This window comes from Agelaius tricolor, unplaced genomic scaffold (genome assembly GCF_023055355.1).
Source record: "Agelaius tricolor isolate 1412-34295 unplaced genomic scaffold, bAgeTri1.0.p SCAF_17, whole genome shotgun sequence".
NCBI classification, from domain to species: Eukaryota; Metazoa; Chordata; class Aves; order Passeriformes; family Icteridae; genus Agelaius; species Agelaius tricolor.
This window is the reverse complement of record NW_027269277.1, coordinates 19,331,385-19,358,517: the sequence shown is the minus strand read 5'-3', so window position 1 is coordinate 19,358,517 and position 27,133 is coordinate 19,331,385. Positions and strand designations below refer to the sequence as shown.

The 27,133-nt window shown below is 58.3% G+C and overlaps 2 protein-coding genes across 3 annotated transcripts; both read left to right on the top strand.

Annotated features, from left to right (window-relative positions):
• The first annotated feature begins 316 nt into the window (after positions 1-316).
• Positions 317-3,796, top strand: LOC139597501 (collagen, type I, alpha 1a-like). The gene is made up of 3 exons (XM_071442945.1): positions 317-1,426; positions 1,512-2,424; positions 3,741-3,796. The coding sequence occupies exons 1-3, from the start codon at positions 317-319 to the stop codon at positions 3,794-3,796; spliced, it is 2,079 nt and encodes a 692-aa protein (XP_071299046.1).
• On the top strand, positions 1,189-25,648 carry BCORL1 (BCL6 corepressor like 1). 2 transcript variants are annotated; one of them, XM_071442838.1, is made up of 14 exons: positions 1,189-1,328; positions 8,629-8,767; positions 11,115-11,205; positions 11,456-14,014; positions 14,312-14,486; positions 14,951-15,031; positions 15,187-15,636; positions 17,623-17,852; positions 17,952-18,158; positions 18,237-18,403; positions 18,527-18,672; positions 19,535-19,612; positions 22,976-23,129; positions 24,191-25,648. In XM_071442838.1, exons 2-14 carry the CDS (start codon positions 8,682-8,684, stop codon positions 24,465-24,467), a joined length of 4,701 nt encoding a protein of 1,566 aa, XP_071298939.1. In that variant the 5' UTR covers positions 1,189-1,328; positions 8,629-8,681; the 3' UTR covers positions 24,468-25,648. The 2 variants fall into 2 exon arrangements, with proteins under 2 accessions (XP_071298939.1, XP_071298938.1); XM_071442837.1 differs by having other exon boundaries at positions 17,928-18,158.
• Positions 25,649-27,133: the final 1,485 nt, after the last annotated feature.

Below are 27,133 nucleotides of genomic sequence, written 5' to 3'. Positions count from 1 at the left end.
GGGGCCCGACACAGCCCGGGGCGGCGTGGCCGGGCAGGGCCGGGCCGGGCCGGGCAGCCGGTGCCCGCACGGCGGGGCCGCGCCAGGGCGCTGCGAGGCCGCCGGTCTCCGAGGCCCGTGCGGGTGCCGGGGGCGGTGCGGCCCCGGGCCGGGCGAGGCTGTCACCACCGGGGCGGTGCGGGACGGTGCGGAGCGGGCCTGGCCGGGCACCACGGGGGGTGCGGCGGCCTCCGGGCCTGCGGGCCCCAGTGCCGCGGGCGGGGACCGGTGACAAACTTGCGGCCGCCGCACCGTGCCGTGCCGCTCGATGTCCCGCATGGCGCGGGGGAGGCGCCTCGACCCCCGCCCCGCAGCGCTGCGCGCCCCGCGGGGTATCGAGCCGGAGGGGGCAGCGGGCCCGGGGGGGTCACCCAGCGGCAGCGTCGCCAGGGTGGGGGCCACACGCCCACCTGGGCTGGACAGGCGGGTCCGCGTTCTCTCAACCGGCCGGCCCCGCTGCGCCCGGGGACACCCACCCTCCCACGGCCGCGCCCGGCGGTGGGCACCGGGCGGGGGGTACCGGGCGGAGGGCAACGGGGCGGGGGGCAGCGGGGCGTCGGGGACCGGGACTGAGGACTCTAGGGCTGGGGACATCGGGACTGCGGGCAACGGGGCTGCGTGCGCCGCGCTCGCCGTGCGCTGCCCGTCCGGCTCTGCCCGCTGTCGGGCGCCCGGCGCTGCCCGGGCGTGGAGCGAGCGCCCGCCCCCGCTGCCGCCTCCTCCTCCATCCTTCTCCTCCCCCCGGTGCGGAGCGAGCGTCGCTCCCCGGTGCGGGAGCCGGTGCCCCGGCGCCCCGGCGCGGGGTCGGGCGGGCGTGTGTGTGTGCGGGGCGTGTGTGCGTTGGGCTCCCCCCGTGCCGAGCCACTCCGCTCCGTGCCGAACCCCAGGCGCGGCGGCCTCCCGACCCCCGCCCCTCCCGGGGCCGCGCCGGGCGCGGAGCCCCCTCCCTCCCTCCCCGCGCTCCCTCCCTCGTTCCCTCCCCGCGCCCGCCCGTTCCCTCTCCGGACCGGCCCCCCCGCGCGGGCCGGGGCGCGCGGCACGCCGGGACCCGCAGTCCGCGGGGCGGCTCGGCGGCTCCCGGCCCCGGCGGACGGACTACGGCTCCCGGCAGCCCGCGCGGCCGCGGCTCGCTCTCGCCCTCACACTCCGGCTGCCGCTGCCAGTGTCTCCTCCGCCGCCGCCGCTGCCGCCGAACCGCCGCTCGCAGCGCCCGGGGTCCGACCCGCCGCCTGGGGCAGGGGCCCGCCCCGGCCCGCCGCCTCCCGCCGCCCGCCCGCCTCGGGAAGCAGGTGCGTACCCACCGCCCCGCGCCGCCCCGCGCTGGACCCCGGCCCCCGCTGCCCGGGCACCCCGGGCCCGCGCCGCCCCGCACCCACGGCACACGGGGGCAAGCGGAGGGGAGCGGGTGGCCCGACCCCCCCTCCGGCCGTCCGGACGGGATCTCCATGGAAACGGTCCCGGGACACCCCCAGGGGCGGCGGTGGGGCGGCGCGGGGGGGGGTGTACGGGCTGGGGGGACCGGCGACGTCCTGCGGCGGGACAGCGGCGGGGGCGCGGCGGGCACTGACAGCGCCGGGCGGGGGGCAGCGGGCGGCGGCGGCGGCGGCTCCGCTCCCCGCCCCGCGACGGCGCGGCGGAGCCGCTGCCCTGCCCGGCACGGCTGCTCCGGCTCCGGCACCGGCGGCACCTGCCGCTGCCGGGGCGGTGCGGGGGGTCCCGCGGCGGGGCGGGGCGGCCGCGCAGCGCGGCGCTCCCGGGGCGGCGGTGGGACGGCGGCGCCGGGCGCTCGTGGAGTTTGGCGGCGTGGCCCGAGCCCGCCCCGGCCGCCGCTGCGCCCGGGGCCGGTTCGGCTGCGGGTGCCGACCGGCCGGGTGCCGGGCGGTGGCGGAAGAGCCCTCCCCGGGGGCAGCGCGGCCGCCGCCACCTCCATGTCCGGGGCTGCCCCGGTGCGGCAGCGCGGGGGCCCGGCCGCGCCTGCCGGGGCTGCGGGACGCTCCGCCGGGGAGCGGCCCCGGGGGCAACTGTTGAGCCGGGGGCCGCGGGAGCGGGCGCGGGGCAGCACGGCGGGGCCTAGCCCCCAGCAAGGCTGCGGGGCGCGGGGCGAAGCCCCTGGAGCGGCCGCGAGGCCGCCGTGTCCCGGGCAGGGGGGGCTGCCCGCCCCGCGGGGCCCCGGCGGCGGCGCGGGGCCGTGGGCCGTGCCGTGGCCTCGCGGGGCTCGGGAGCGGGACGTGCCGCGCCTCGGGCGGGGGGCTCGCTGGGGAACCCGCGCGGACCCGGACCCGGGGCGGGCTGCGGCCGGGGCCGGGGCGGTGCCGCTCCGTGCCGACGCCCCCCGACGCCCGGGGCGGGGCGGCGGGGGCGGCCGGTCCCCCGCCCGTGCCCACGGTGATGGCCGGGCAGCGGCAGGACCGGGCGAGGGAGGCGGCGCTTCCTGCCGCCCTCACCGGGGAGGAAACCAGCCCTCCCGCGGCAGCGTGCCGGTACCGGGAGGGATCCTGGCTCCTCGGCGAGCGGCATTGGCCCCCTCATCCCAGTCTGGGTGAGGCCGGTTCAGAGCAGCGCCGGGAGAAGGTCCATCAGGCTAAAATAGAGACGAAGTGAGTTTCTCCTGTCACAGAGCATCCGCTCTCTGGCACCCTCATCCCCTGGAGTCTGGGGATGAGTGCTAGGGCAGGGCCAGTGCATCCCGTGCCCTTTGCAGCTCTTCTGCATCTTTTTGGCCCTGTCTGTAGCAGCCTTCCCTTCCCTGTCTTCTCTTGTCTTCCTTCCCTTCCCTTCCCTTTCCGCTGTGCTTCCATTGCCCTGGCCACCCTTTGGGTTTGGGTGGTCTCAGTGCCAGCACTGGCTGGAGGCTCCGTGGCGCCAGTCGAGGACACCGACTGCATTGCTGTCACCTGGGTCTGGAGACGCATTCCGGGTGTCAAAGCCCAGGCTCCAGCGGGGTTTGGCCTTCAGAGCTGCCCTTGGGACCTCTGGGCTCTGGAGCACTAGTCTGTCTCATAGGTATGGGAGGCTGTGCTCTGCTTTTGGGGTTTTGGATGATGTGCACCTTGTCAGGGACATTTTTTAATATTATCATCCCTTAATAGCTCTTTTTCAATCCTTAAAAATTTGTGGGCTTTGGTGGGGGCAGCCTGGTTGTTGCAGACAAGCCAGGGTTTAGTGACACCAGTTGTCCAGCAGCTGGGACCAATTATCGCAGCACTGCCCAGTGTGCAGCAAACTTTTATTTTTTTCTGAAATAGGGATGGATTTTTTCTTTTTTATTTCCAATTCATCGTGCCGGGGATCTATAATTACGTGTGGTGTTACTGTGTCTTTAAATCAGCTTAAGCAAATGCGTGTAGGCAAAGCCTGGCTCAGCTCTGCAGCGGCCGGGGCGGCTGTGCAGGCAGCGGGGACCAAACCCGGCTCGGGGCTGCCCTCGCTGGGCACCGTTCTCCCCAGAGAGCCCCAGAGGTGGCCTGGCCCGTCCTTGCTGGATTTTGTGCCACTCCTGTCATTCCTGATCCATTCTCCAACAGTTTCTGACCTCTGCATGCGTGATAATATAATGTAAGATAGTCTGTTCCCTTTTTTTTTAGTTTTCTTGTTTAAATTTTTCCCTCATTGCATATCGTGCCCGCTGCGAGTCCTGTGATAGGGCCGTCATAGGTTTTTTGATTTAATTTTTGATTTCATTGTTAATTTTTTGCCATCAGTTTACTCCACCGGCTTTTCCAAAGTGGTGCTCAGAGCCAAGGTGCCGGGGGCATGAGTGCTTGCTTCGGCCCTCTGCACCTCTGATGGACACCCGACCATCCCATATCAAAACACATAGAATTCCTTGCCTGCATTACTAATGGCAACGAAGAATTGCCAAAGTGAACAAACTATGGCAAGGGAAGGAGACCTGCCTGTCTGTGCAGACAGTTCCCTTCTGGCCCACCTGACCCCCGGGGAGAGCTGCAGGGCACATTGCACCTCATTCTGCTGCTCCCGCTCCTGCCAAAGCGGCCAGCTGTGCTCTGAGCGCTGAATCCCACCCGAGTTTCCCACAGCTGACCTAATTTTATATTTTGTAGCCATCCAGGGGATAAAACCCCCTTCCTTACAGGTTTTGCTGCTCTGGGAATGAATGTTTCAAAGGTATCTCCCGCGGGTGTGTTTCCAGGGTCAAAGTGCATTGCTCCCGGCCTTCCGCAGTGTCCCCTGGCCAGGGGAGCCACATGGTGCTGTGGGAGGGCAACCAGAGCATCCTCCCCATCTCCTGCTGCCGAGGGATGTGGTAGCCTTTCTCTGTTCCACACCCTAGGGCTGGGAAGTCCTTTTCCTTCCTCTGTGCTACTGGCCCACTCAATGCCAGCATGGACAGAGGCACTACCGACTGGGCAGCATTTACTGTGCCCAGAAAGGCTCTGGAGCAGCTGAGCTGCACCAAGTGACCTGTGCTGGGATTCCTGGAGTCAGCTCATGCTGTGGCTGCCACTCAGGCAGGGGGAAAGGCAAAGCTGATGTTCTCCCTGGGTGAACTCGTGCCATTGTCTGAGTTCCTGTTGCCAGCAGTGGAGCACGTTGCTGCCTGTTGGGTCTTTGCTTGGTGCTCTCCGACCTGTGTTGGGGATGATGTGCCTGCCCAGAGCAGGCAGAGGGAATCCTTGTGCTGGGAGGGGCTGCTGGTGTTTCAATACCTGTCAGCTCCCACCTGCCTAAGCAGGGTGCAGTGGGACACTGTCCCTCTCTTGGTGTGTAGCTCATGTGCTGGGGCTGGCATGGCAGAGAGGAAGGGTAAGTGCCTTGAAATCCAAGTGGTTTTAGTACTTGGAAATGCACAGAGCAGGAAAATACATGGAAAACCTTTTGTGGGAGATCAAGGCAGCATGGTCCTACAGAGGGATGTGTTTGCACTATGGAGAAGTGATTGGCACAGGCTGTCTCTTGGAGGTGCAGGGAAGAGCCCCCTTCCCACACTGGTAGGCCTGGCTCCACTACAGGTGCCATAAGGTGGATGCTGGCGGAGGTCATGGCTCTGGGTAATCTGATCAAAGTGAGTTAGACCAGGTGGCAACATAGTTGTGACATCTGTGAGGGCAAACACCAACAGCACCAAACTCCCCAGTGAGAAGCAAACCCTTGGCTATCTGTGACTGGCAGGTTGGTGCCAGCCTGAGAAGTTGCTTTGTGTGTTTGCCAATGCAAGCGCTTGAGAAACTGAGGCTGGGGACCTGATTGGGCCAAGGGATTGCTGTCACTGGGAGAAGAGGGTGGCTTGCAGTGGGATGGCTTCAGAATCTACTTTGCAACCCCTTTGCTGCATTAATGCCGGGGTGGGAGGTGTGACTTTGAGGGGCTGTGGGAAACAATTAGGCAGCCTCACTTCAGGCAGCTGAAGTTGGGATCCCCAAGAGCCAGGGAACAGACAGGGTTTAACAGGTCAGCGTGGAGATGGCATGGGCTTAATTCTTGTCAGCAGTGGGAGCTGGTAGGTGAATGCTGGGGGAGCCTGTCCTGGAACTTTTGCTCAGCCTGCCCTGAAATGATGGTTGTCTTGGCGCTGTTGGGTTTTCATTGCAAGGAGGACTTGTCAATAGATAATGGTTAAAAAATGTCCATTCCTGAAGAACTTAATCTCTGGAAACTTGGTTCCATCACTGTACTGTAATATTTCAGAAGAGTAATTTCTTGATTTAATCCAAGGGAGCTTCCATGGGTAGCCAAGTCATCACTAACCTGAGTAACAGCACACTTTCACTGCAAGGAAAACATCTGCTTTGCTTTTCCCGGAGCCTGGAAGAGGCGGGTTTGCAGAGTAGCATCGTTTCCTTTTGCGAAATGATGAGATGTATTGCCTTAATGAACAAAATCCCCTTTTCTTTTAATTCGCCATAGTAGTTTCATTGCAAACCTCTCAGAGGGTTTGCCATTGGAGGCAAGAGTGTTCAGCACCTTCCTTGCTGGCAGTTCTTAGGGCACGCTTTGTTTCGGGAGGTGAAGGAGCTTTAATACCATATGAGCTTCCCCACACAGAATGCCTCGATGTTCTTACTTCATTCTAAACTCGTTTTCTTTGGCGTTAATTAGAATTGGCTGAGCACCTATTTAGCTAAATCAAAATAAGACTGTGGTTTCGTATACACTTCCTTTGGCAGATGTTGTGGATTAAGTAGAGTCTGTGCCAGGCTCTGCCCTCTCTCTGTCTTGGTGAAGCTGATCTAGGAGCTGGTATGGGTTAAAACCAGTCCAGCCAGGAAAAAAAAAAAAAAAAGAAAAAAAAAAAAAGAAAAAAGTGTTTTAAACAGAGATCAACTCCCTGGTCAGGTTTACAGGGATACTGCAGGGCTTCAGTGACATGACTGAAGGGGTGAGGGGAGAGAAGGGCTTCAGCAGTTTCTCAACAGCTTCTTCTGCTTGAAGACAGGCATGTGAAGCCATGCCCTAGTTGTGTTCTCCAAGGGTTTCCTATGAGTTTAATTACATCCCTTTAATGTTGCTTCCAACTGCACCAGTGTAGATGGGAGATCTGCTCGCTTTCCTTGTGCCGACTCGGCTAAGAGTGTTCTGACCCAGGGAGGCTGCAGTTGCTCTCTGTGGTTCAGTGTTGCATCGGGAGGCTGCTCATCCCTGCATTTCCCAATAAACTTCCTGGTCTGCCTTTTTAAGAATGCTGTTGCTCCACTGGTTTGTGTTTGAACCCATGTCTGGTGCTTGGTCCCTGTTTTATTCCTTCTCTGAGTTCATCTCTGGATTATTTTTCTTTTCTGTTCTTCATTGCCTGTGAAATGCCTGTCTTTGGCATGTGTCCCACATCGTCTGTAGAGGATAGAGGCCAAGAATCCACGAAACAGTGTTGATCTCTGTCACTGTGTCCTCCCAGCTCCCCTCCTGTGGCCGTCGTTCCGGCCCTTTTGACCAGCTCTTACTTGAGGACTCCAAATGTACTGTTTCTTCCAGCTCCTCATGGCACCCCGTTATCACTCCTCCCTTGCCAGACCTATTCCGGGGTCACGCCTGATCTCTGCTTGTCCCCAGCTCCACGTCGTGCAGCTGCACACATCCCCTTCTCCCGTTGCAGAGAAGGTCCCTTTTGATTCCTCCTGGAACATCTGTCCTGCTGCTGTGCTTGGGGGCAGAACGTTCCTCCTCCCCTCCTTTCAGTTTAGCCTAAGATGGTGAAATCCCCGCAGATTGTTTGTTCCCCTATTTCCTTTATGTTGCATTTCTCTCCAAGCATCGAAAGACTCCTCCCCTTCCTGCTCCAAGCCACCTCGGTCTCTTTGGGTATGACCCTGCTCTCTGCCTTGGCGTCTGCCCGTCTCCCCCATCGGGAGGATTTCTCCCGTCTCACAGTGTGTGTTTTTAGCAGGTTTCCCCTCTTCCCCTGACCTCTGATTTCCGTACACTGTTTGTGCACTTGTGCCCTCGTACGTGCAGATGGGTTCGTCGGTTTCTCTTTGGCACACCAGCTGCCTTGTCCCCATTTCTGCCGTGTGCCTGGCCCCTTTTTCCTCCTCGGAGGATCCCCACCGGCACGTTCAGGCTGCAGCGAGGACACCCGGCAGCAGCTGCGCTCGGGGGAGCCGCTCAGCCCTGTGGCTCGGCCCTTGAGCTGCTGGCCGGCAGGTCCCTGTGGGGCTTCTTTCATGGCACAAACTGCTGCTCGTCCCGTGCAGAGCTGGTGTCGCCAGGAGTTTGTCAGGCAGAAGACAACCGGCAGAGATTGGGGATCACGTGCTGATTCCAGCTAATTCCCACTCCCACCGCTGCACTGAGAGCGTTGCTGTGGCTCTGTGCCTGCTTTACCTTCAGGGTTTTGTAATTCCCTGAACCTCCTTGACAGCATCTCTCTCCCTTTTGCAGTCAGTCCTGCTTGGTTTGGCCGAGTCCACTTGTTAGCACAGGAGATCCTCTCTTCCTCTGCCTTTTCCCTGAAGCAGCAGAGCTTCTCAATGCTCCAACACCCAGTGCTGCACGATTGGCTGCAACGCTCTCCCCTGAAAAGCTCCACCCAGCTGACAGTGCCTCATGGATGCTCCTGAATCTCTGGATTCCCTCAGGTTTTCCACTCATAACTCCAAAGAAAACCAGCACCCTCCTCACAGAAGGAGGGGATAAACCCTTGGTAGCACCACTGGCAATCCTCTGCTCCCTCCAGGAGCCCTCAGTTGTGGAGAGACCCTCCTTGTTTGAGACTTTGCCCCTAGGACCTGCCATGGGCTGCTTTAGGAGAGTCCCGTGCAGCCTTGAAGTTTCAGTGCTGTAAAGGGCCATCACCTTGTACAGCTCTGCTTGGCGTCTCCTGGTGCTGGAGGTTCCTCTGGAGGGAGAAGAAAAGTGGGGGAAATGTTTCAAAGGATTGTGAGTGTGTGAAGACACTTGTGTGAAATTCTTGTGGTAGCCAGTGGCAATAACACTGTTTAATGAGAGGATGAGTGGACGGTGGATTCTGTCCAAAGGCACTGCTAATTCCTCCTAGCCCTCTTCCAGTTCTGTGGCATCCCAGGGCATTGTTCCCCATCTGCCTGGCAGCAAAGCTGGGGATGAGTTTTCTCAAAGGACAGTTGAATCGATCAGCCTAGGGAGAGTTCCCAACCTTCTGTTTTCCTTTTGCAGGCAGAGTGGTCCCTAGAGCCCCAGCAGATCCTGGAGGGTGAGGAGCAGCTGTCATGATCTCTACAGCACCTCTCTACAGCGGGGTGCACAACTGGACCAGCACAGAGCGGATTCGCATGTGTGGCCTCAACGAGGAGAGGTGAGGTGCGTGGGTGGCGGGCAGGGGAAAGGAGGCACGAGGAAGCCTCTGAAGAGGCTGTGGGAAGGGAGCTGGTGCTGACTCAACCCCTTTTTACTGGGATCTAAAATGGCCCAAAGTGCAAATGAGCCACAGGGAGGAGTTGAATGTATTGGATATGTTGGCATTCCAGGAGGGTCTCCATATCCTCTGCTCCAGCAAGGAGTGAGCGTGCTGGAGGTCTCGGCAGAGGATCTGTTGCCCATGTGTGGTTACGTTACCTCCAGAGCTTTAGTGCTGACAAGACCCAAGTTGTCTGCATGTGCTATTGGCTTCACTAGACCTGTGCTCTCAATGGCCAAGGAAGGGAAAGAGCTTGAACTAAAAGCTTTTGGTGACCCAGGAGGGTTTGTGCCAACCAGATGATCAGATGGGAGGGTCGTGACTTGCCACCAAAGAGGAGATTAGGGAGCGTTAGTGTCTGGGAGGTAGGATTGATCAAGCCAAGCTCTGTCGCTTTGCATCGCCTGTTGATTCCCATGGCTCGGGGTCTTATTCTCAGAACCGACTAGTTTGTGGCTTCCTCAAGGCCACCGTGTCTGTTCCATGCATTTGCCAAAGCCAGGGAAGTTTTATGTGCACAGAGGCAGCGTGTGGCTGTCATTGCAGGCCGCGGGTGCCGAGGGTTCTGGTGGGCATCCCTCGAGGCCGGTGCATCAGCCGTGGGCAGGGACGAACCCCGGGTCTGGCTCGGGCAGAGCCGATCTGCCGCCCGCAGCACCGCCGGGCGCTCTGTGTCCCGCAGATAAGGGCTCTGATGGCGATACCCGCCGAGCCTCTCGGCGCTGCTCCGAGCTTACAATAGGCGTCAAATTTTGAGATGGCTGGGCAGGCCGGGGGACTGCGCCCGGGCGCTCTCTTGTCCCCGATCCTCATCTCATTCCTTGGGCCCCGTCTGTGCGGGCGGCATCGCGCAGTGCCCCGGGAGGAGCTCCGGCAGGGTCGAGCGGAGACCATGCACCGCCCTCAGGACTGCTCCGAGGCAGCCGAGGGGAGCTGGGCAGGGGGTTCCCATCGGCTCTGCGGGTAGCGGCGGGTGAGCTTCGGACCGGGAAGCGCCGGGAGCGCCGTGCCCGGGCGGGCCCCGCGGGGCCGCGGGCGGGCGGGCGGCTGCGCTCGGGCTCCCCCTCGCGCTCGGCCCCGGCCCCGCGGCGACCGCGGCGAGCCCGGGACCCCCGCCCGCTCCGGCCCCGGCAGCCCCGAGACCCTCCGGCCTCTCGTCCCGTTCAGCTCCGCCGCCGGCTGAGGCGGCTTGGCCCCGGCCGCCATCCCCGCCCGCGGCCTCTGACGGCCGGGCCGGGGAGCCCCTGGAGGGACCGAGCGGGCTGTCACTGACCGGAAGGTCGGTGGGGATGGCACGGAACAGCCCCAGGCAGGGTCCCCAGCAGTAGGGGTACAGAGCAGCGTCCTGGGGCTGAGCATACGGAGCAGGTTCCTGGCACTGGGGGAACAGAGCAGGGTCCTGCTGCAAGGGGTACAGAGAATGTTCCTGGCACTGGGGGTATGGAATGGAGTCCTAGGGCTGAGGCAGCCCAGAATGAGGTCCTGATGCTAAGGGTATGTAACTGGGCCCCAGCACTGGGGGTACTGAGTCCAAAGACAAATCGTGTGCCCACAGCTCTGTGTCTGTGACTGCTGTGAAAACCCAGGACATAGGAAGCAAATCCATCTGAAATTATGTCATCGACAGAATCCAAACTTGATCTGTTTTGTGCTTGCACTAGCAGCTTGTTAGCAGCACTAACAGTGGGGAAGGGCTGTCCGATGAATACTATCGGGAAAGGAGTGTCCCAAAGAGGTCACAGTCCTTGTCCTGTCCAGACTTTCCACTGAGGAATCACATTCCAGAGATGAAGGGTTCAGACACACTGGCCGGCAAGACATGGCACATCGGGATGGCCATGGACACTCCCTGGTCCTCTCCAGGCCTCCTGAGCCCAGAGAGCTTTGGGACCAGAGGGAGAAGAACCCCACTGGCAGCTAGGCTGGGCAGAGGGTCCTAGGACAGGGAGGAAATAGAAGGAATGGGAATGAGGAGGTGCCTGTTGGGGAAAAGACAAGCAATTTGAGACTCAAGGGAGGATGGAAAGGTGTGATGGGGCAGAATGGGAAATGAAGGGGACAGGAACAGGTGTGTGGCACCAGTCTGTGACAATGGGGAAGGCTGGGCTGGCCCATGATGAGGATGGGTCGCCATGGGTAAGGAAGGTGTGCAGCTGCTCCACTGTCCCACACGGGCACAGGGAGGGGTGGGATTCTGGGAGGGTATTTTGGGGTTTTGTAATGCTGTGTCTTCTTCTTCACTTAGGAGAGCCCCCATTTCTGATGAGGAGTCAAAAACGAGCAGCTCCAAGCACTTGGGGTCTCAAGAGTTTTGTGTCAGCAGCAGTCTTTCCGAGGTGAGTTCTTTGCCTGCACAGCTGAGTCCAAGAAGGCCATTCCCTGATGGAATAGGCCAAGCAGGAGCATTTTCCCTAATGGATTCATCGACTCCTTTTTGAGAGACATGCAGTGAGGCAAAGCCGTTCTCTCCTTTGGGCAAAGCTGTTTGCTGCTTTTGCCTCTGGGTCCAGGGTGGGCAGATCCTTCCTGCTTCCCTGGGTGCCACTTGCACAGCTCCCAGGAGCACTTTCTCCCTTCCTGCTGCAGGTGGAGCTCACAGCAGTCAGCGGTGGTGGCAGCAGTGCCCAGGGGCTGGATGCTCATGGCAAGGTGGAGGAAAAGCTTGGACCCAAACTGGAGGAGCAGCCACCCAATCCTAACCCAAACCTGGAGTGTGTGGGAAAGACTGTGACAGACGACACCCTGGGCCCTCTGGCAGGTCAGGGGGATGGCAGAGGGCAGGAGCCAGCGACCCCCAGAGCTGTGGAGCAGGAGAGCAGTGGTGCTGATGCTGCCTGGACACCAGCAGATCCTCCCAGCGACAAGCAGGCTGATGCTGCCCCAGCCTGCTCTGTGGCTCCAGAGAGTGAACCTGCTGGGAACGAGAAAATCCCCCCGAGCACTGCGGCACAAGGGCCAGGCATGCTGGCAGAAGGGACATTGTCTGTGGTTGTCTCCAGCTGCAACACCTCTGCCTCCAGTCCCGCCACCTTCACATTGAACAGGGTTTGCTTTCCCCCCTCTCAGGCCCCTGCTATGCAAAAACTGCCCCTGTCCTTCCAGGCTGGGGCTGTGCTGAGCCCGAGCCAGTCACTGGTGTACATCCCCCCTCCCAGCTGTGGGCAGCCGCTCAGCGTGGCCACACTCCCAGCCACTCTGGGGGTCTCCTCCACACTCACCTTCCCCGTCCTGCCTTCCTACCTGCACGAGCGTTGCCTACCGGGTATTATCGCTTCCCCAGAGCTGCGTTCCTACCCCTACACCTTCTCTGTCACCAGGCCCTTGGCTTCAGATGCCAAAGTGGTGTCTGTGGAGGTGAATCAGCTCAGCTGCCCCCCACCTTCGGGTGGAAGTAGTGTCCAGGCTACTGCTGAGAGTGCTCCCCTGTCCAGCACCGGCCTAGCCCTGCCCTCCAGCCAGGCTCTGCCGGCAGCACCGGCACCAGCAACAGGGGGGAGTGCTGCTCCCTCCTCTGGCACAGCTGTGCAGGCCAGAGCCCCGGCAGCTCCCGAGCCACATGCACCCGGGACTGCCACTTCCCTGTCTCCTCTAAAATCCCCTCCCCAGCTAGAGCGTGAGATGGTCTCATCCCCGGAATGCAGTGAGATGCCTCTTGATCTCTCCTCCAAGTCCAACCGCCAGAAACTGCCTCCACCCAGCCAGCGCAAGACCCCTCCCATGCCCATCCTCACCCCCGTGCACACCAGCGGCAAAGCGCTGCTCACCACTGTCCTCTCCAAGTCCCAGCGTGCAGCACAGGCCACGGGCAGCAGCGTCACCTCATGCCTCGGCACCACCCCACCCTTGGTCATCTTTCCTGAGTTCCTGCGCAACGGCGAGCAGGGCTCCTGGGTGAAGAACACCACGCTCATCAGCACCATTCCCGGCACTTATGTTGGTGTCGCCAACCCGGTGCCGGCCTCGCTGCTGCTCAGCAAGGATGTTGGCGTGAGCCTCAGCAGGGACCCACGCCACCTGCCCAAGCAGGAGCCCATCTCCATCATTGACCAGGGCGAGCCCCGCACTGCCAGCGTTCCCTGTGGGAAGAAAGCCAACCAGGTTGGCACGGAAGGACAGCAGGATCCTGCCAGGAAACTTCTTCATGGTAGAGCTGCTCCAGGAGCTCCTTTGTGTCAGTCCAAGGACATTGCCCCCTGGAATCCTGTCCAGGGAAGCGTGTACCCGCGATGCCCTGTCAATGGAAAACCTTCCAATCCTCAACTTCTGCCTCTGGGCTGGTCTCCGTACCATCAAACCCCACTGCTTTCCATCGGCATCTCCACAGCAGGACAGCTGCCCCTGAACCAGAGCAGCCCCTGCAAGACAGCCGGGGCAGGCAAGCTGCCGGCATTCCCGAGCGTGCAGCCCGCCGAGCCCAGTGCAGCCGCCCAGAGCCTACCAGAGGGTGAACAAGATGCTGCAGCCAAGAGCAAGAGCTGCTGGGCCTTGCCCAAGCCCTGCGAGGAGCCGAACAACCCAGCACCACTGGAGGCAGGTCCAGCTTTCCATACCAGTGCTTTGGATGGGAAAGGGGGGAAGGGGAAGCTGGACAACACTCCAAAGAGTCAGGAGTGCACTCAGCCAGAGTCTGACTGCAGTCAGGAGAGCAATGCACAGACTGAGGCTCCCCAGGGGAGCTGTAGCCTCAAACAATCAGATGCAAAACCCAAAAACCAAGTGTTAGCGGCGTATTTGTCACATGACCTGCCAGCGGCTGGGCAGCAGGGCCTGCGGATGGTGCCAGAGGTGCCCACAGATGGCCAGCGCAAGGAACTGGGCTGCAAGGGCTCCCGGGAGCCACCGGCCACGGAGCCCCTCCCGTGTGTGCAGCAGGTGGATCTGTGCAGGGTCAAGAAGGAACGAGTGGAGTGTGATGTGTCCTTTCCCTCGGTGACCTGCCTGCATGCTGGGGCGGCTCCCCAGGCCTTCACTGAGGCCAAACTCAAAGGAACGGGGCAAATCAAGCAGGAGGGTGGCACACGCTGCAAGGCCAAACGGCAGAACGATGGGGACACCAGGCAGAGCCACAAGAGACTGAAGTGCCAAGGCCAGGACAGTGAGGAGTCCCCAAGCAAGTCGGGAAGCCGGAGCGTGCATGGCCGGAAGGTGCATAGGATGGGCTGGGACTGCTGGGTCAGGGCAAAGGTGGGGCTGGGGGGGAGAAGGGAGCTCTCATGGGGGGACAGTTGAGGGCACAGGGCTTTCTACCTGTGCTCCTGGGCATTGCCTGGCTGTGGGGGAAGTACCTGTGCTGCAGGTTGTCCAGGGCAGAAATGTATCTGGATTGTCAAAAAAGCTGGAGGGCGCCAGCGTAATCAGTGGAGATAGACTTCTGTCCTTTTTGTGCTGCTTCAGTTCAGCCAGTGGGAAGCTCCAGCTTCAGCCCATGTCCTCCTTTCACAGTGGCAAAAACACCACGACAATCCACATGAGCTTGGCAAGCAGGCAGGCCGGGAAGGACGAGGCGGCCCGGGTTCCATCATGGATCACAACAGCCTTGGGGTAAAGCGCAAGCGTAGGAGGCCAGCGAAGACAGAGTGCCCATCTCCGGCTCACCATGGAGACAGCCACGAGGAAGGTACTCTTGGGAATGGCAGTGGGTTCCTGTGGCATCAGGCTGCCCTAGCGGCCAAACTGCTGTTCTCCTGAAGCCAAATGGGCTCTGGAGCTGGTTTGGGATCCAAAATAGAGCTGCAGCATGATCAGACTCCCTGAATGGAGGAGGTAGGGAGGAACCTTAAAGCTCATCGTTTTCCACCCTGCTGCCATGGGCAGGGGCACCTTCCACTAGATCAAGTTGCTCTTGGCCAAGCCTGGCCTTAGATGTTTCCAGGGATGGCACATCCCCCACCTCTCTGGAGAACCTGCGCTAGTGTTTTAGGACCCTCATTTTCAAAAACTTCCCTATGTCCAGTCTAAACCAACCTCTGTTGGTTTAAAGCCTTGGGCCATCACAGCAGCCCCTGCTATGGTGACACTGCACTGCCCTTCCCACATGACAGGTCTGTGATGTGTTTTCTCATGGTTTGGTTTTCCTCACAGGTTACTTGGAGAAGAAGCCCAAGAACAACTTCCGGGATTTCATTCCGGTGGTGCTGAGCAGTCGGACGCGCAGTCAGTCAGGTGAGTTGGTGCCCAGGTTCCCAGTGACAGTCCTGCTTGGACTGGGAGTATTCCCTTTTCACGTCGCCTTGTCCGTGCATTTTGTCCTGCTTTGAGGCTTTGCCTTGTGGATCCTCTTGTCTTTTTTGTCAGCTAGAAATCCCACTTTTTTGCAGGAAGCATTGCTGGCTCTTCTGCTGGTGTGACGGGAGAGTGTGATGTGAGTGGTCCGGAGATTTTGCCATTGCTGGAGGAGGATCAGGAAGAAGAAGAGGAGGAGGAGGAGGAAGAGGAGGAGGAGGAGACATCCTTGAAACATCGCAAGCTGCGCAAATCCCACAGGACATCGCGCTGCCACAGCCGCAGGGACAGGGACAGGGACAGGTCTGTGTCTGAGAGGAGCAGCTGTCACACAAGGAGGACCCGGGAGCTGCCCTGGAGAGCAGAATCACCCAGGCAGGTGTGGGAGCCCAATGAGGAGGAGGAGGAGGAGGAGGAGGATGGCCACATCAAAAGGAAGAAAAGGAGACGGCAGAAAAGTCGGAAATACCAGACAGGGGAATACCTGACTGAGCGGGAGGAGGAGCAAGTGGGATATCCCCACCGGAGGCGGAAATCCAAAGCAGGTACAACCTGGGAAGTGGGTTCAGGTACTAAACTGGGGACCAGAGGAGGAAATTTTGTTTTGTTATGTGTGGAATTTTTGGGGGATTTGGTTTTCATTATTTTTTTTGTAATGATGAAACTCTCTCACTTTTAATGACCTGGTGGCTGTAGCATGGGCTGCTTCGATTGACCAACTTGTCTTTCAAAAACATTTACAGTAAATTCCAAAGCAGTAAACAGCAATTGATGTGGCTAATTAGACACTGATCTTACCCTTGGCTTAAGACAGAGGGCATGGGAAAATGAGAATGGGATGAGGTAGCACAGTGGATTTCTGGACAAGCAGGGTCCCTGGGAGCCATGCTCAGCTATCTGTGCTAACACAGGGGGATGTGGAGCCATCCTGATCCAACTAGGCTTCTTTTGGCTTTGTCTTGCTTTATGAGGGTCACTTGCAGACTTGCACCAGGGAGCACAAGGGCGAGAGGATTAGCAAGGGTGCAGTGATAGGGGATCCCCCTCTGTGGTTTGTAGGCGTGAGGAGGAACATGCTGTGCCTGCCTGTGCTCACCTCTGCTCTGCCACTGCTCCTGCACCTTCCCCTGCCACTGCCAGACCCTCCGTGAAACCGAAATCCATGATGAGCACATCTCTGAGGGCAGCAGTCTCTGCAGTCCCCTCTCCCTGTGCAGGGACAGTCGAGGCTGTAGGACCTGTCCAGCCGTGCTCGGTGTGTGCTGCTGCTTGGCTGTGGCTCGTAGTGCAGAGTCACACAGGTGACGGGAGGGAAAGCTGTCATGGGCAGCACTTGTGCCAGCCTTCTGCATGCTTGGGCTGTGCTCTTGGAGGGCATGAAGTGGCCATGGCCCTGCTGCCTTCTGCCACATTGGAGCTCAGACTGGCACTCCTCAGGTGCTGCTGAGATGCTGTGGGGAGCAGAGGTGGCTGCTGTCCTCCCAGCAGCTGGTATCTGCTCCAGCACAGCGTTACACTATCCTGTGGTGTCTGGGAGCCTCCGTCAGACCAGGAACAAAGTTTCGAGTTGGCTTCCTAGTGTCTTGGCAACTCAGGCACTCTCGGGATGCCTCCTGTTCAGAACGGGACCCTGGAAGGAGCTTTGCAGTGGCATTCAGGAGGGTTTGCCAGCGCATTCAGGAGGGTTTGCCAGTGGCTTTACCACACATGTTATGAGTCTCTCTCTGTCTGTCCAGCTTCCTCCAGAGGCTGGGCCTGCTGTAGTTTGGATTCAGAAGTTGTGGCCTTGAGCCACCTCCAGTGGCAGTAGAGTCCTGAAGTTCTCTCCATGCAGTGCTTTCCTCCATCTCTTTTTAACTGATCTCTTACTCGTTTCATGGACTGCCTGTAAGTCTCGTGCTGCAGGATTGGGTGAGCAGGATTCCTACATTCAGGGAGGACAAGGCTGGATTTCCCTTGAGAAATCCTGGTGCTTCTTAACTGGATGCATGTTAATGAAAACTTAAATGTGCTCCTTAACTTCAGGGGAAGATGTGAGAGGGCAAAGCAGGCCTGTTATGTTTAGGCAGCAAGCACTGAGTGTTCACAGACAGCTCCTGCTTGTCCTGCCCCTCTAAGACATATCCCAATGAATCCTGCTCCCATCTTTCCTTGGGTGTCTCATGTACATGCTGAGTTCATCCCAGATGGGAGAATCTGTGTGTTGCCTCTGCTTCTCCTTCTTGCAGTGTCCCTGCCCTGGGGCTGGATTTAAAATCATGGAACCCCAGAAAGGTTTGGGTTGGAAGAGACCTTAAAGCTCATCCAGTTCCACCCCTACCATGGGCAGGGACACCTTCCACTATCCCAGGGTGCTCCAAGCCATGTCCAGCCTGGCCTTGGACACTTCCAGGGATGGTGCAGCCACAACTTCTCTGATTTCTGTGCAGCTCTCAGAGATGGGCAGTTTGTCTTGCCTGGTGCCAGAGGTCTGGGTGACCTTCAGTGTCGTACCTACAGAAGCTCCACACTCATTTACATTTCTCCTTTAGATTGCAGGCACCGGAAGCAGAAGGAGTCCGGGAAGGGCAAAGGCACAGAGCTGCAGCTGAGGAGCAGGCTATCCCCATCACCCCGGAAACCTCAAGGACACACGGACTTTCGGAATGGCTTTTTCCTGGAGCACTCCGACACCTCTCCTGTCCAAGAAGAGCTAGAGAAACCATCAGGAAAACGCAAATGTAAAACCAAACACCTGGCAGGGATCTGTGACGAGGGGAAGGTATGGCTTGAACAGATGAGGGGAACATGTGAGGGGAGAAGGGGACTCCCATGAGTCATGGCCACATGTGCCAAGGAGTTGTATTCCTTTCTTTCCCAGGGGAAAGGCTGCTGCAACCAGCCAAAAATGTGCTCTCCGAAGAAGCCCCAGGACTTGTGGACACTTTGTAAGTCCCATCGGGCCAGCCCAGGGAGTTCCCCTGAGCTGCCCCCAGCCCAGAATGTTCCCCCGGGAGCTCGGCGGCTGATTGTGAACAAGAACGCAGGGGAAACGCTCCTGCAGCGAGCAGCACGCCTGGGCTACAAGGTGAGTCCTGTGCCCTCCTGCCTGTGCTCGCACTGCCCTGCCTGGGCTGGTTTTCACAGCCGTGCTCTTGCTGTGCAGGACGTGGTGCTGTACTGCCTGCAGAAGAAGAGCAGTGACGTGAACCACCATGACAACGCGGGCTACACAGCCCTGCACGAGGCCTGTGCGCGCGGCTGGATTGACATCCTGCACATCCTGCTCCAGCATGGTGCCAACGTCAACTGCAGTGCCCAGGATGGAACCAGGTGAGCCAGCGCAGGGTGGGGCAGGGAGCACAGAGGGTTCTTCAGGCTGGTCATCACTAAATGGATCTTAACCAAACCAGAGCATTTCCTTAGCGAAATCCCGGTCCCTTTCTGCCCTTGCAGGCCTATCCATGACGCAGTTGCAAACGACAACCTGGAAACCATGTGGCTTCTCCTTTCGTATGGTGCTGATCCCACTCTGGCCACATACTCTGGGCAGACAGCAGTGAAGTTGGCCACCAGCGATGTGATGAAGAGCTTCCTCTGTGGTAGGTACCAGGCCTGGGGTCACAGTGCTCCAGACCTTCCCCTCTGGCAGCATACAGGGCCAAATCGGGGTGTGAAAGAGCCTGAGCAGAAAATGACTTAGTCTTTAGCTCTATCCTGTCACAGAAGCATGTTTTTACCACCCAAACATTAATTATAGAATTGTATGTGTTTCCTGTATAAGATAAAAGTCAGTTTTCAGTGTGCAAGGAGATGGCTGCGCTGTGGTCACATGACTGAAGACAGTCCTCTGCTTGGAGATGCTGTTCCACAGTCCCTGGTTCTACTGCTTAACCTAAGGGAACAGATTTTTGTTGCCAAATAATGCTGCCTTTAATAGCAAAAGAGCCCTGCCCAAATACTGCTGCTGACAGAAGGGGCTGGTTTGGATCCCTATGGTCGCGTTCAGTGCCATTTGTGTACACACAAGACAAGTGTTGTGGCTTCTCCACAGCAGCAAGGAAGGGACAGCCAGAGGTGGCTCCCAGACAGTGACAAGACAGAAAATCCCCAGTGTTGACAAAACTCTCTTTTCCCACTGCTGTGTGAGCACCTCTAGGGTCAACTACTCACACAGGTTTTGGGGATGGTGATTTGGAGCTCAGGACTGTTCTACAAGTCCTTCTTTCCAAGCCACTTCACACTGTCAGCTGTTTTCCGTTTTCAGCTCCCATTTCCTGGTTGGGGGCCTGGGGTGATGCCCACTCCTGAGCAGCGACACCCTTCCTGCAGCTGTGGTTCAGCTTTTGCCGTAATGCCCAAGTGGGAGAAGCAGCAGGGGTGAAGCAGCTCCCCCTGGATCTGTGGATGTGCACACCAGGATGATGCTTCAAGCCATTAACTGTCTGGATTTTCTCTCTCTAGATTACCTGTCAGATCTGCAGGGCCGCAGTGACGGAGACCCTCGGACAGCCTGGGATTTCTACAGCAGCTCCGTCCTCGGTGAGTGCAGTGCAGGCTGGGTCAGTGGCAGCAGAGCAGGAGGTGAGGCTGTGGAAAACACATCATTACCTCGGGTTTGGCCACATCCATCTCTACTCATGCTTTGGGTAGAGACCTTGCTGTGGTGATACATGCTGGGAGTTGCTCCTGGGAGGGACTTCTTTGGGAAGCTGAATATGTGCATCCCTTCAAGTGCGAGACTTTGCTGCAGGTGCTGCTGCTGGTTCCTGAGGGTCTCTGGTTGTCGATACCAAGCATGTAATTCTTGTAGCAGTTCTTGTTGCTCCCCTGCTAACCGGTCACCAAGGAAGGTGAAGGACATACTCATTCCTTCAAGGTGTAGAAGTCTTGAACTTCCAGGTTCGCAGAACTGCCCATCCCTCTCCCCTGCTTTGGAGGGGAGATGTTCATCCAGGGGAGGTCCTATTCTTACAACACGAGGCATTTTTCCCAGTGAAGGGCTGACTGCTGCCTTTACTGTCACTTCAAAACCGTGGTTACAATGGAAGATGTTCTGGATCTGACATGGGCCTGTGGCACACTGGAGTCCCTCCAGCCTCTTCCAAGTTCAGTGCTTCCAAGCCCTCCCTAAGGACTTGAAGCATTTGCGCTTCGGGCTGAGAGACTGCTTGTTGATTGTAGTTGTTCACCTCCGTAACTTCCAACATCCTTCTAGAAACAAAAACAAATCTGATACATTCAGGAGGGTGCTCTTGGAAGAGGACTTGTCTTTGGAGGACCCTGATGTCTTTCCATTCCAGAACAGGAGAAATTCTTCACTCCTGAGAGCACTGTTTGTAGGCTGCTGCACCTCAGCCCTGCCAAGGGAACAGTTCAAACCTCAGCCTCCTTCCTCAGAATTTCTCACTCTCAAAGCTCTCACAAGCCTTTACAAAGAAAAATAGCTGTTCTTTGCAATATTTTTAAAGATACTACCCCTTTTGATTCATCACTGATTTCCTGCTGCTCCATCCATGGGGCATTCCCAGTGTTGCCTTTGGGAGGCTGTCTGGCAAGGCAGGAGCTAACACTGCTGGGAAGTGATCCCTTACCCTGCCAGGTCTGTTTCCAGCAGGCACAGGAAGGGACCCTCCTCCCCATCCTCCTGGGATCAGTTTACAGCAACAGCAGCTGAGGTGCCAGCCCCTCATCACCTGTGCTGTGCCAGGCACTGCTGCTGGACACTGCCAGAGCCACAGAAAAACCGGGATGCCCAAGCCTGAGACATGGGCTGGTTTCTTTCCAGCCTGTTTACTGTGTGTCCTGCAATGTCCCTTTCTGGCTCAGGTACCTCAGCAGTCACCTCGGGTCACCTGGAACAGGTACAGCCCAGGGCAGGGAAGTACCTGGTTCTGCTCTGGAATAAGGGACCTGCTCTCAATCATCACAGGCAGCAAACAACTCTCCTCCTCCTGTGGATCAGTCCTTTGAAATCTCCCTTTCCATCAGCTCCACCAGCTGAAGCACTGTATGTCCCTCAGGATACAGGAGAAATCCCAAGCCCTGCTTGAGCTGTTCCTATTCCGAGGCAGGAATGCTGTCCACATTTTCCTTGAGGTCTGCAACTCTCTGGGGGCAGAAGGATAATGAAGGAAGCCAGGGTGTGGGATCTCTGAGGTGTGGAAAAGTCATCAGTGTCCTGCGCTTGGTGCTGCTGGAGCTCCAGACACAAAGTCCCAGTCCGGGGTTTGTCTCCACCTGGGACAGGCATTGTTGTGCCTGATTGTCTCCCTCAGTGGTACAGAATGTTCCTGTCCTTGTCCCAGCTTTTGCACGGGCAGACGGACAGGAGTGAGCTTTCAGGACAGACAGTGAGCCCTATTTTTGCCACATTAAATGCATTTAATTATTTTTTTCTGAGTTGTTCAGGATATCTGAGGTTTTTCAGTGATGGTATCTGAGCTTTGCCAGCAGCAACATTGGATCAATAATCACATCACTTATTTTTGTCCTATTCTATAGTAAGTTTGGATGATTTCAGCACCCTGTTTCTTAGGGATTTTTTTTCCCTTGGCAGCACTAGGAAATAATTGTTTTTCCCCAAGACCCTGCCTAAGCCAGTGTCCCCTGTCATCTGCTGTTTTCCTCAGTTGGAATCCTACTCGTGCTGGGTGAGCAGCTGGGTGTGTGGAGCTTCCTCGTGCGGCACACCAGAAGATTTTCTTCTTTTCAGCCTTTTCTCTTGTGCGTGGGGTTGAACTTTTGCATGATTGGTTTATTTGCTTAGGGACATATTGGGTCTCGCTGCTCTCTGTAGAATCTAAACTCTCTTATCTGGAAGTTTTTGGAGTTTTCCTGTATTATCTCAGTGGGACAACATCACTCTTCAAACTTAAGACTATTCACACTTCATAATAAAATCCAGGCAGCAAGCTTCTCCTCAACAGGAGCTTTTCAGATTGGTAAACAGGAAAATTACCTGTTTTTAAATGGTTTTGGATCCAGCCTGCTGTTCTCCATCCCCTCTGGACACAGATCCTGCTGGAGCTCAGACGCCTCCTAGAACACCCAGGCAAATTCTCTAAGTCATAGAATCATGCACTGGTTTGAGTTGGAAGAACCTTAAAGACCATCTTATTCCACTCCTCTACCATGAACAGGGACACCTTCCACTGTCCCAGGTTGCTCCAAGCCCCATCCAACCTGGCCTTGGACACTTCCAGGGATCCAGGGGCAGCCACAGCTGCTCTGGGCAACCTGTGCCAGGGCCTCACCACTCTCACAGGGAACAACTTCTGTATATCCACCTTAAATTTTCCCTCATGCTTGTTGCTTTGTTGGATTAGTCTCTGGTGGCACAGCCTTGCTGTCCTCACTGAGATGGGTGTTGGCTGCCCTGGATCACCTGCCAGAGGTTCTGAGGGTGGGATTTGGGTGGAGAAGCTCTTGAGGAATAGAGTGCTCACTGTGCCTTCCTTGGTAGGGCCTGTGCAGGCAAAGCCTCTCTACATCCACCTCCCTCCTTGCTCTTCCAGGCTCTTCCAGGCTGAGGATATCTGTCCTGGCATGGGAGAGGGGCCAAGGTCATTTTGGAGAGAGTCTGGGTTCTACCAGTGGGGTGGCTGATGGTGCAGACTGTGCACTGTCGCACCTGTGGGACCAGAGCACACCTGAGCTTCCTGCCACGACTCGGGATGTTCTCTCCACCTCACCTCGCCACTGAGCAATCTCTCTATGCAGAGCAGCCAGCACTTGCTCCATGTTCCTCTGGGACGAGGGGCTGGAGGGGAGCAGGAGGGGTGCAGTTCTCACATGGCTGCAGGAATGTTGTAGGAAGGTGCCCATGGGGTTGTGGCAGTGGTCAGGGAGTACCAGCACGGGCTGGTGTATAACTGAGCAGTGCCAACCTCTGTCCTGTTGCAGAGGGGAAGGACAGCATCGGCTGTGACCTGCTGCTCAACCCTCCAGGGAGCTCAGACCAGGAGGAAGAGGAGCAAGAAGCAGATAACTTCATGTTTGAGTTCTCAGACAAGCCGCTACTTCCCAGCTACAACCTCCAAGTGTCCGTGTCCCGGGGGTGAGTGCCATTCCCTGAGCCCTGAGCAGGACCATGCAAGGCTGCAGCCCCGGCACGGGCAGCAGCACCTTGGTTGTTCGAGTGGGATTAATAGCTGCTCGTATATCTCAGGTGTTTTTTTCATAGAATCATCACAGAATCCCAGAATGGTTTGGGTTGGGAAGGGCCTTACAGCTCATCCCATTCCACCCCCCTGCCATGGCAGGGACACCTGCCATTAGACCAGGGTGCTCCAAGCCACATCCAAGCTGGCCTTGGACACTTCTAGGGATGGGGCAGCCACAGCTGCTCTGGACAGCAGAGGGAGGTTGTGGCTGTGGCACTGGGGAAGTTGGGGAAGCAGTGCCTGGCTTGGCACAGCCTGGAATGTTCTCAGGGAGTAGGGAAGGCTCATCAGGGTTCCCCCCACCCTCCATGGCCAGGCACATACTGCTGCCCTGAGTGTCCCTGTGCTGTGCCTGTCAGGAAGCTCCCCTCTCTCATCCTTGTGATCCTGCTAGTTCTAGCCCCGTGTTCCTTCAGCAGCAGCTCACACTTATGGCTCTGAGATTGTTTCCTTTCCATCACGGCTAAATCAGTCCCAGCACTGGAACACCATTCCCACCTGCACCCCCTGTGACACAGTGGCTGTTGCTGGGGCAGAAGGGTGACTTGGAAGAGGCAGCAACCAAAGCACCACTCTTCTCTGCAACAAATTTCTGTGCCTGCCAGTGTTTGTCCATGCAGAGGGACACATGCAGCATGCCCTCCAGCAATAAACCACACCAGAAGCTCCATTTCCTGACCATGTGGCCTATTCCTGGCAGGGAAGCTGCCAGGACCTTGTTGAAGGCAGGATTTTTCACATCACTGTCCCTGCCTGGCTGTGAGTGTTTTAAAAAGCTGTGACCTGTGAGGCCATGATCAAACCCCAGTCCTTGGGCTCCTGAGGGGAAGCAGCACATGGAGAACAGTGCCAGGGCCAGAGGGGAGGGCCAGCATGGCAGGAGGTGGGGGGGAGGGCACCGTGCCTGCAGCCCGCTCCACCCCTATAACCCACCGTGCTCTTGCCATCTTCGCAGGCCCTGCAACTGGTTCCTGTTCTCTGATGTGCTCAAGCGGCTGAAGCTGTCCTCCCGCATATTCCAGGCCCGCTTCCCGCACTTCGAGGTGGCCACGCTGCCCCAGGCAGAGTTCCAGCGCCAGGTGTCCCTCAGCCAGGTGCTGGCGCAGGAGGAGGTGCCAGCAAGCCCCGAGCTGGCGCCGGGCGCGGCAGAGACTGTGGAGCTGGTGCACTACGAGCCCGAGCTGCTGCAGCTGCTGGGCTCGGTGGTGGAGTACCAGGCCTGGAGCAGCTGACGGGGACAGGCCACTCCCGGCATCACGAGGCAATAATAAGGACCAAGGGGAAGCAGCTCTCTCAGCGCCAGCAGCAGGGACCCGAGTCTTAGAGCAGCCGCTCCTCCTCTCCTCAGGGTCTCCGCCAGCTGGGGAGGGAGGACCCTCGCCTCCAAGGCATTCCCAAGGTCCCCCGCCCACGAGCAGTGGCGGTCGCTGCCGCCGCCGCCGCCTCATCCAGCTCCGGTGGCTGATGGAACCCCCTGCAGGGGGCTCAGCAAGGGGTGCGAGCCGCCGCCCCTCCCCACCGAACCCTACGGAATTGCGCCTCTCCGTTTGCCCTCCCCCTCCCAATGTCTTCCATAGTATTTATTTAATTAGTATTTAATTTGTAATGTTTTCTTTGTTTTTGCTGAGTCTGTATCACTGTGATGGTGAGCTCCGGGCTGTGGGATGAGGCCGTCCCCCGCCCCTCTCCACTGTGCCCCGAGGCCAGCCAGGCCCAGGGGCTCCCGTCCCTCCCTGGCAACAAGCCAGGGCACAGCCCCTTTCCTTGCCCTTGTAACTGGCTCCTGCTGCCAGCGCTCAGCCCCAGCCGGGAGCCAGCCCCACTGCTCCATCCTCTCCCGTGCCTCCTCCTCCATCTCATTCGTGCTGCAGCTCCCTGTCCCCGGCGGTGCCGCCCGGGCAGGCGCAGCCCGCGGCCCCCAGCGCGTCCCCCGCTTCGGCAGCTTGTGCCCCGCCCCAGGCTCTGTACCCTCGGCAGGAGCCGCCCCCTTGGCCCGCGCCCCGCCGGTGTCCCGGGAGCGGCTTTCTGTGCAGCAGCGGGTGCAGGCGGGCTGCTCTGCCTCGGGGCCGGTACAGTTTTATTGTACAGGTGCTAACAGGACTGAGGTCGGGACAATCGGGGGATTTCTGGCTCTCCCCGCTCTGCAGCGGGAGCCTTGGGTGAGTTTTTTTGTTGGTTCGTTTTTTCTTTGTGTTGTGTTTCTTCCCAGCCAGGGCAGGCGTTTTCCCCCTTGGAGCCCCGCTGCCAGCCTTCCCTCCGAGGGCCCGGCAGCACCTTCTTTAAGCCAAGGGTTTTTTTGCCTTTGGGTGTGTATTCTGGTTGCTCTTTCTGATTTCTGTTTTATTATATGCAGCAACAGGCTGTGGTGTCAAAAACACTGATGTACAGAAAAAACCTGCATCAGGCTCCCTGGCTCCTGCCTTTTTTTTCGTGTCCAGGCAGATTTCTGTGCATGTCAGCCTGAGTCTGTGGCTCAGGGAAGGGAGAGGGGAAGTGGCCTGTGGGACCTGCAGGGCCCATGTGTCTGCACAGCTGGAAAACCAGGGAGACTCCACTGCTCCTCCCAGCTTCCTGCCTGACCCTGGTGCTGGGAACTCTGAAGCCAAGCCCAGCAATCCCCAAACACAGATGTCGGGGTAGCCCTGTCTGGTCCCAGCACCCCCAGCCTGTTCGTAGGGCAACTGGTCCCTGGCTGGCTTTCTCACCTCTGTGGGAGCAGAGGGTGCTCAGGGCAGTGCTGTAGTTTTGTTGTTTCTTTAGGAAGGACAGCAGAAATGCCATGATGACAGGACTAGGAGGAAAGCTTTGCCCACACACCACCAAGAGGAACTCCCCAAAGTGGTACAGGAGCAGTCAAGGCAGGTCTTAAAAAGAGAGGGGAGAGGTGCTCCCACAGTGGGGAGGTTTCTCATGAACCTAAGGCGGTGCAGCCACAGGGAAAACTCACCAAATGAATGATCTGAAATGTTCACTTCGAAGCAGATGGGTGGGAGGGAGCTGACAGGGTTCAGTTGGAGGCTGGCCACCAGCACCAGCCCAGGGATCTCAACCACAGGAGCTGGAGCACCTGAAGCCTGGTGGAGGCCAAGGGCACGGGCTCTGCTTGGCTGGAGGAGCTCAGGGGCTTCCTGCTCTGCACAGGCCTCACCTGCCGTGGACTTTCTCCTGATAGACTAGGCAAAGGTGGGCACAATTAGAGAAATGAAATACTTATTAAAACCGGTTCATCTCAATGAGCCATGGCCAAGAGTAGGGCGGCAGTGCTGTCCATCCCCACTTCTCTGGTGTGCTGCGCTCAGGCTGTAGTGGCTGCCTGGAGCAGTGGCTGTCCTTGAGATCCTGCAGGGCGCTGGCAGCATGAGGCTGTCCCGTCGTGCAGGAGCGCCAGAATGCCCTGCAGGACAGGGAGGGCGGCTGCTGATGAGCCAGGGCCACAGTGCCTGTGGAAGGGGCAGAGCTGTGGGCCTTGGTCTGTGTCCACTCATCAGTGATTTGAGAAGAAGCTGAACTCTTCTTTTGTATCGGAGTCTCAGTTTCAGTCTCCTGGTCAACCATGAGGGGAGCAGCTGAATTTTTCTCCTCTTCTGCCACAGTATCTGTCTGTGTCTCCTGCTCAGCATATTGAACAGCTGAATCCACCTCTTGTGCCCAGGTCTCAGTCTGGGCTTCTTGATCCACACAGTGAGAGGCCTTTCTCCGTGGGACAGGAATTGGTTTCCTCGTGGAGGCCTGGAAGGAGAGTTGGGGATTTGTAGAGGCCACCGGGCTTCCCCCAGCAGCAGCTGCTGGGACAGGAGCACCGGAGCTGCTGGGCCTGCAGCGCTGTGGGCAGGGAAAGCCTCGTCCGGCCCTCTGTGCTTGGCCCTCACCGCTTCTGGCCCCACCAGGCCGCTGCGGG

Coding starts and splice junctions, on each gene's coding strand:
- BCORL1 (XM_071442837.1), top strand. CDS start 8,682: ATGATCTCTACAGCACCTCTCTACAGCGGGGTGCACAACTGGACCAGC. Junction 14,487..14,950: donor TGGAGACAGCCACGAGGAAG/GTACTCTTGGGA, acceptor TTTTCCTCACAG/GTTACTTGGAGAAGAAGCCC. Junction 18,404..18,526: donor AGTGCCCAGGATGGAACCAG/GTGAGCCAGCGC, acceptor CTGCCCTTGCAG/GCCTATCCATGACGCAGTTG.
- LOC139597501 (XM_071442945.1), top strand. CDS start 317: ATGGCGCGGGGGAGGCGCCTCGACCCCCGCCCCGCAGCGCTGCGCGCC. Junction 1,427..1,511: donor CGCACCCACGGCACACGGGG/GCAAGCGGAGGG, acceptor GGACACCCCCAG/GGGCGGCGGTGGGGCGGCGC. Junction 2,425..3,740: donor GTCCCCCGCCCGTGCCCACG/GTGATGGCCGGG, acceptor TTTTGCCATCAG/TTTACTCCACCGGCTTTTCC.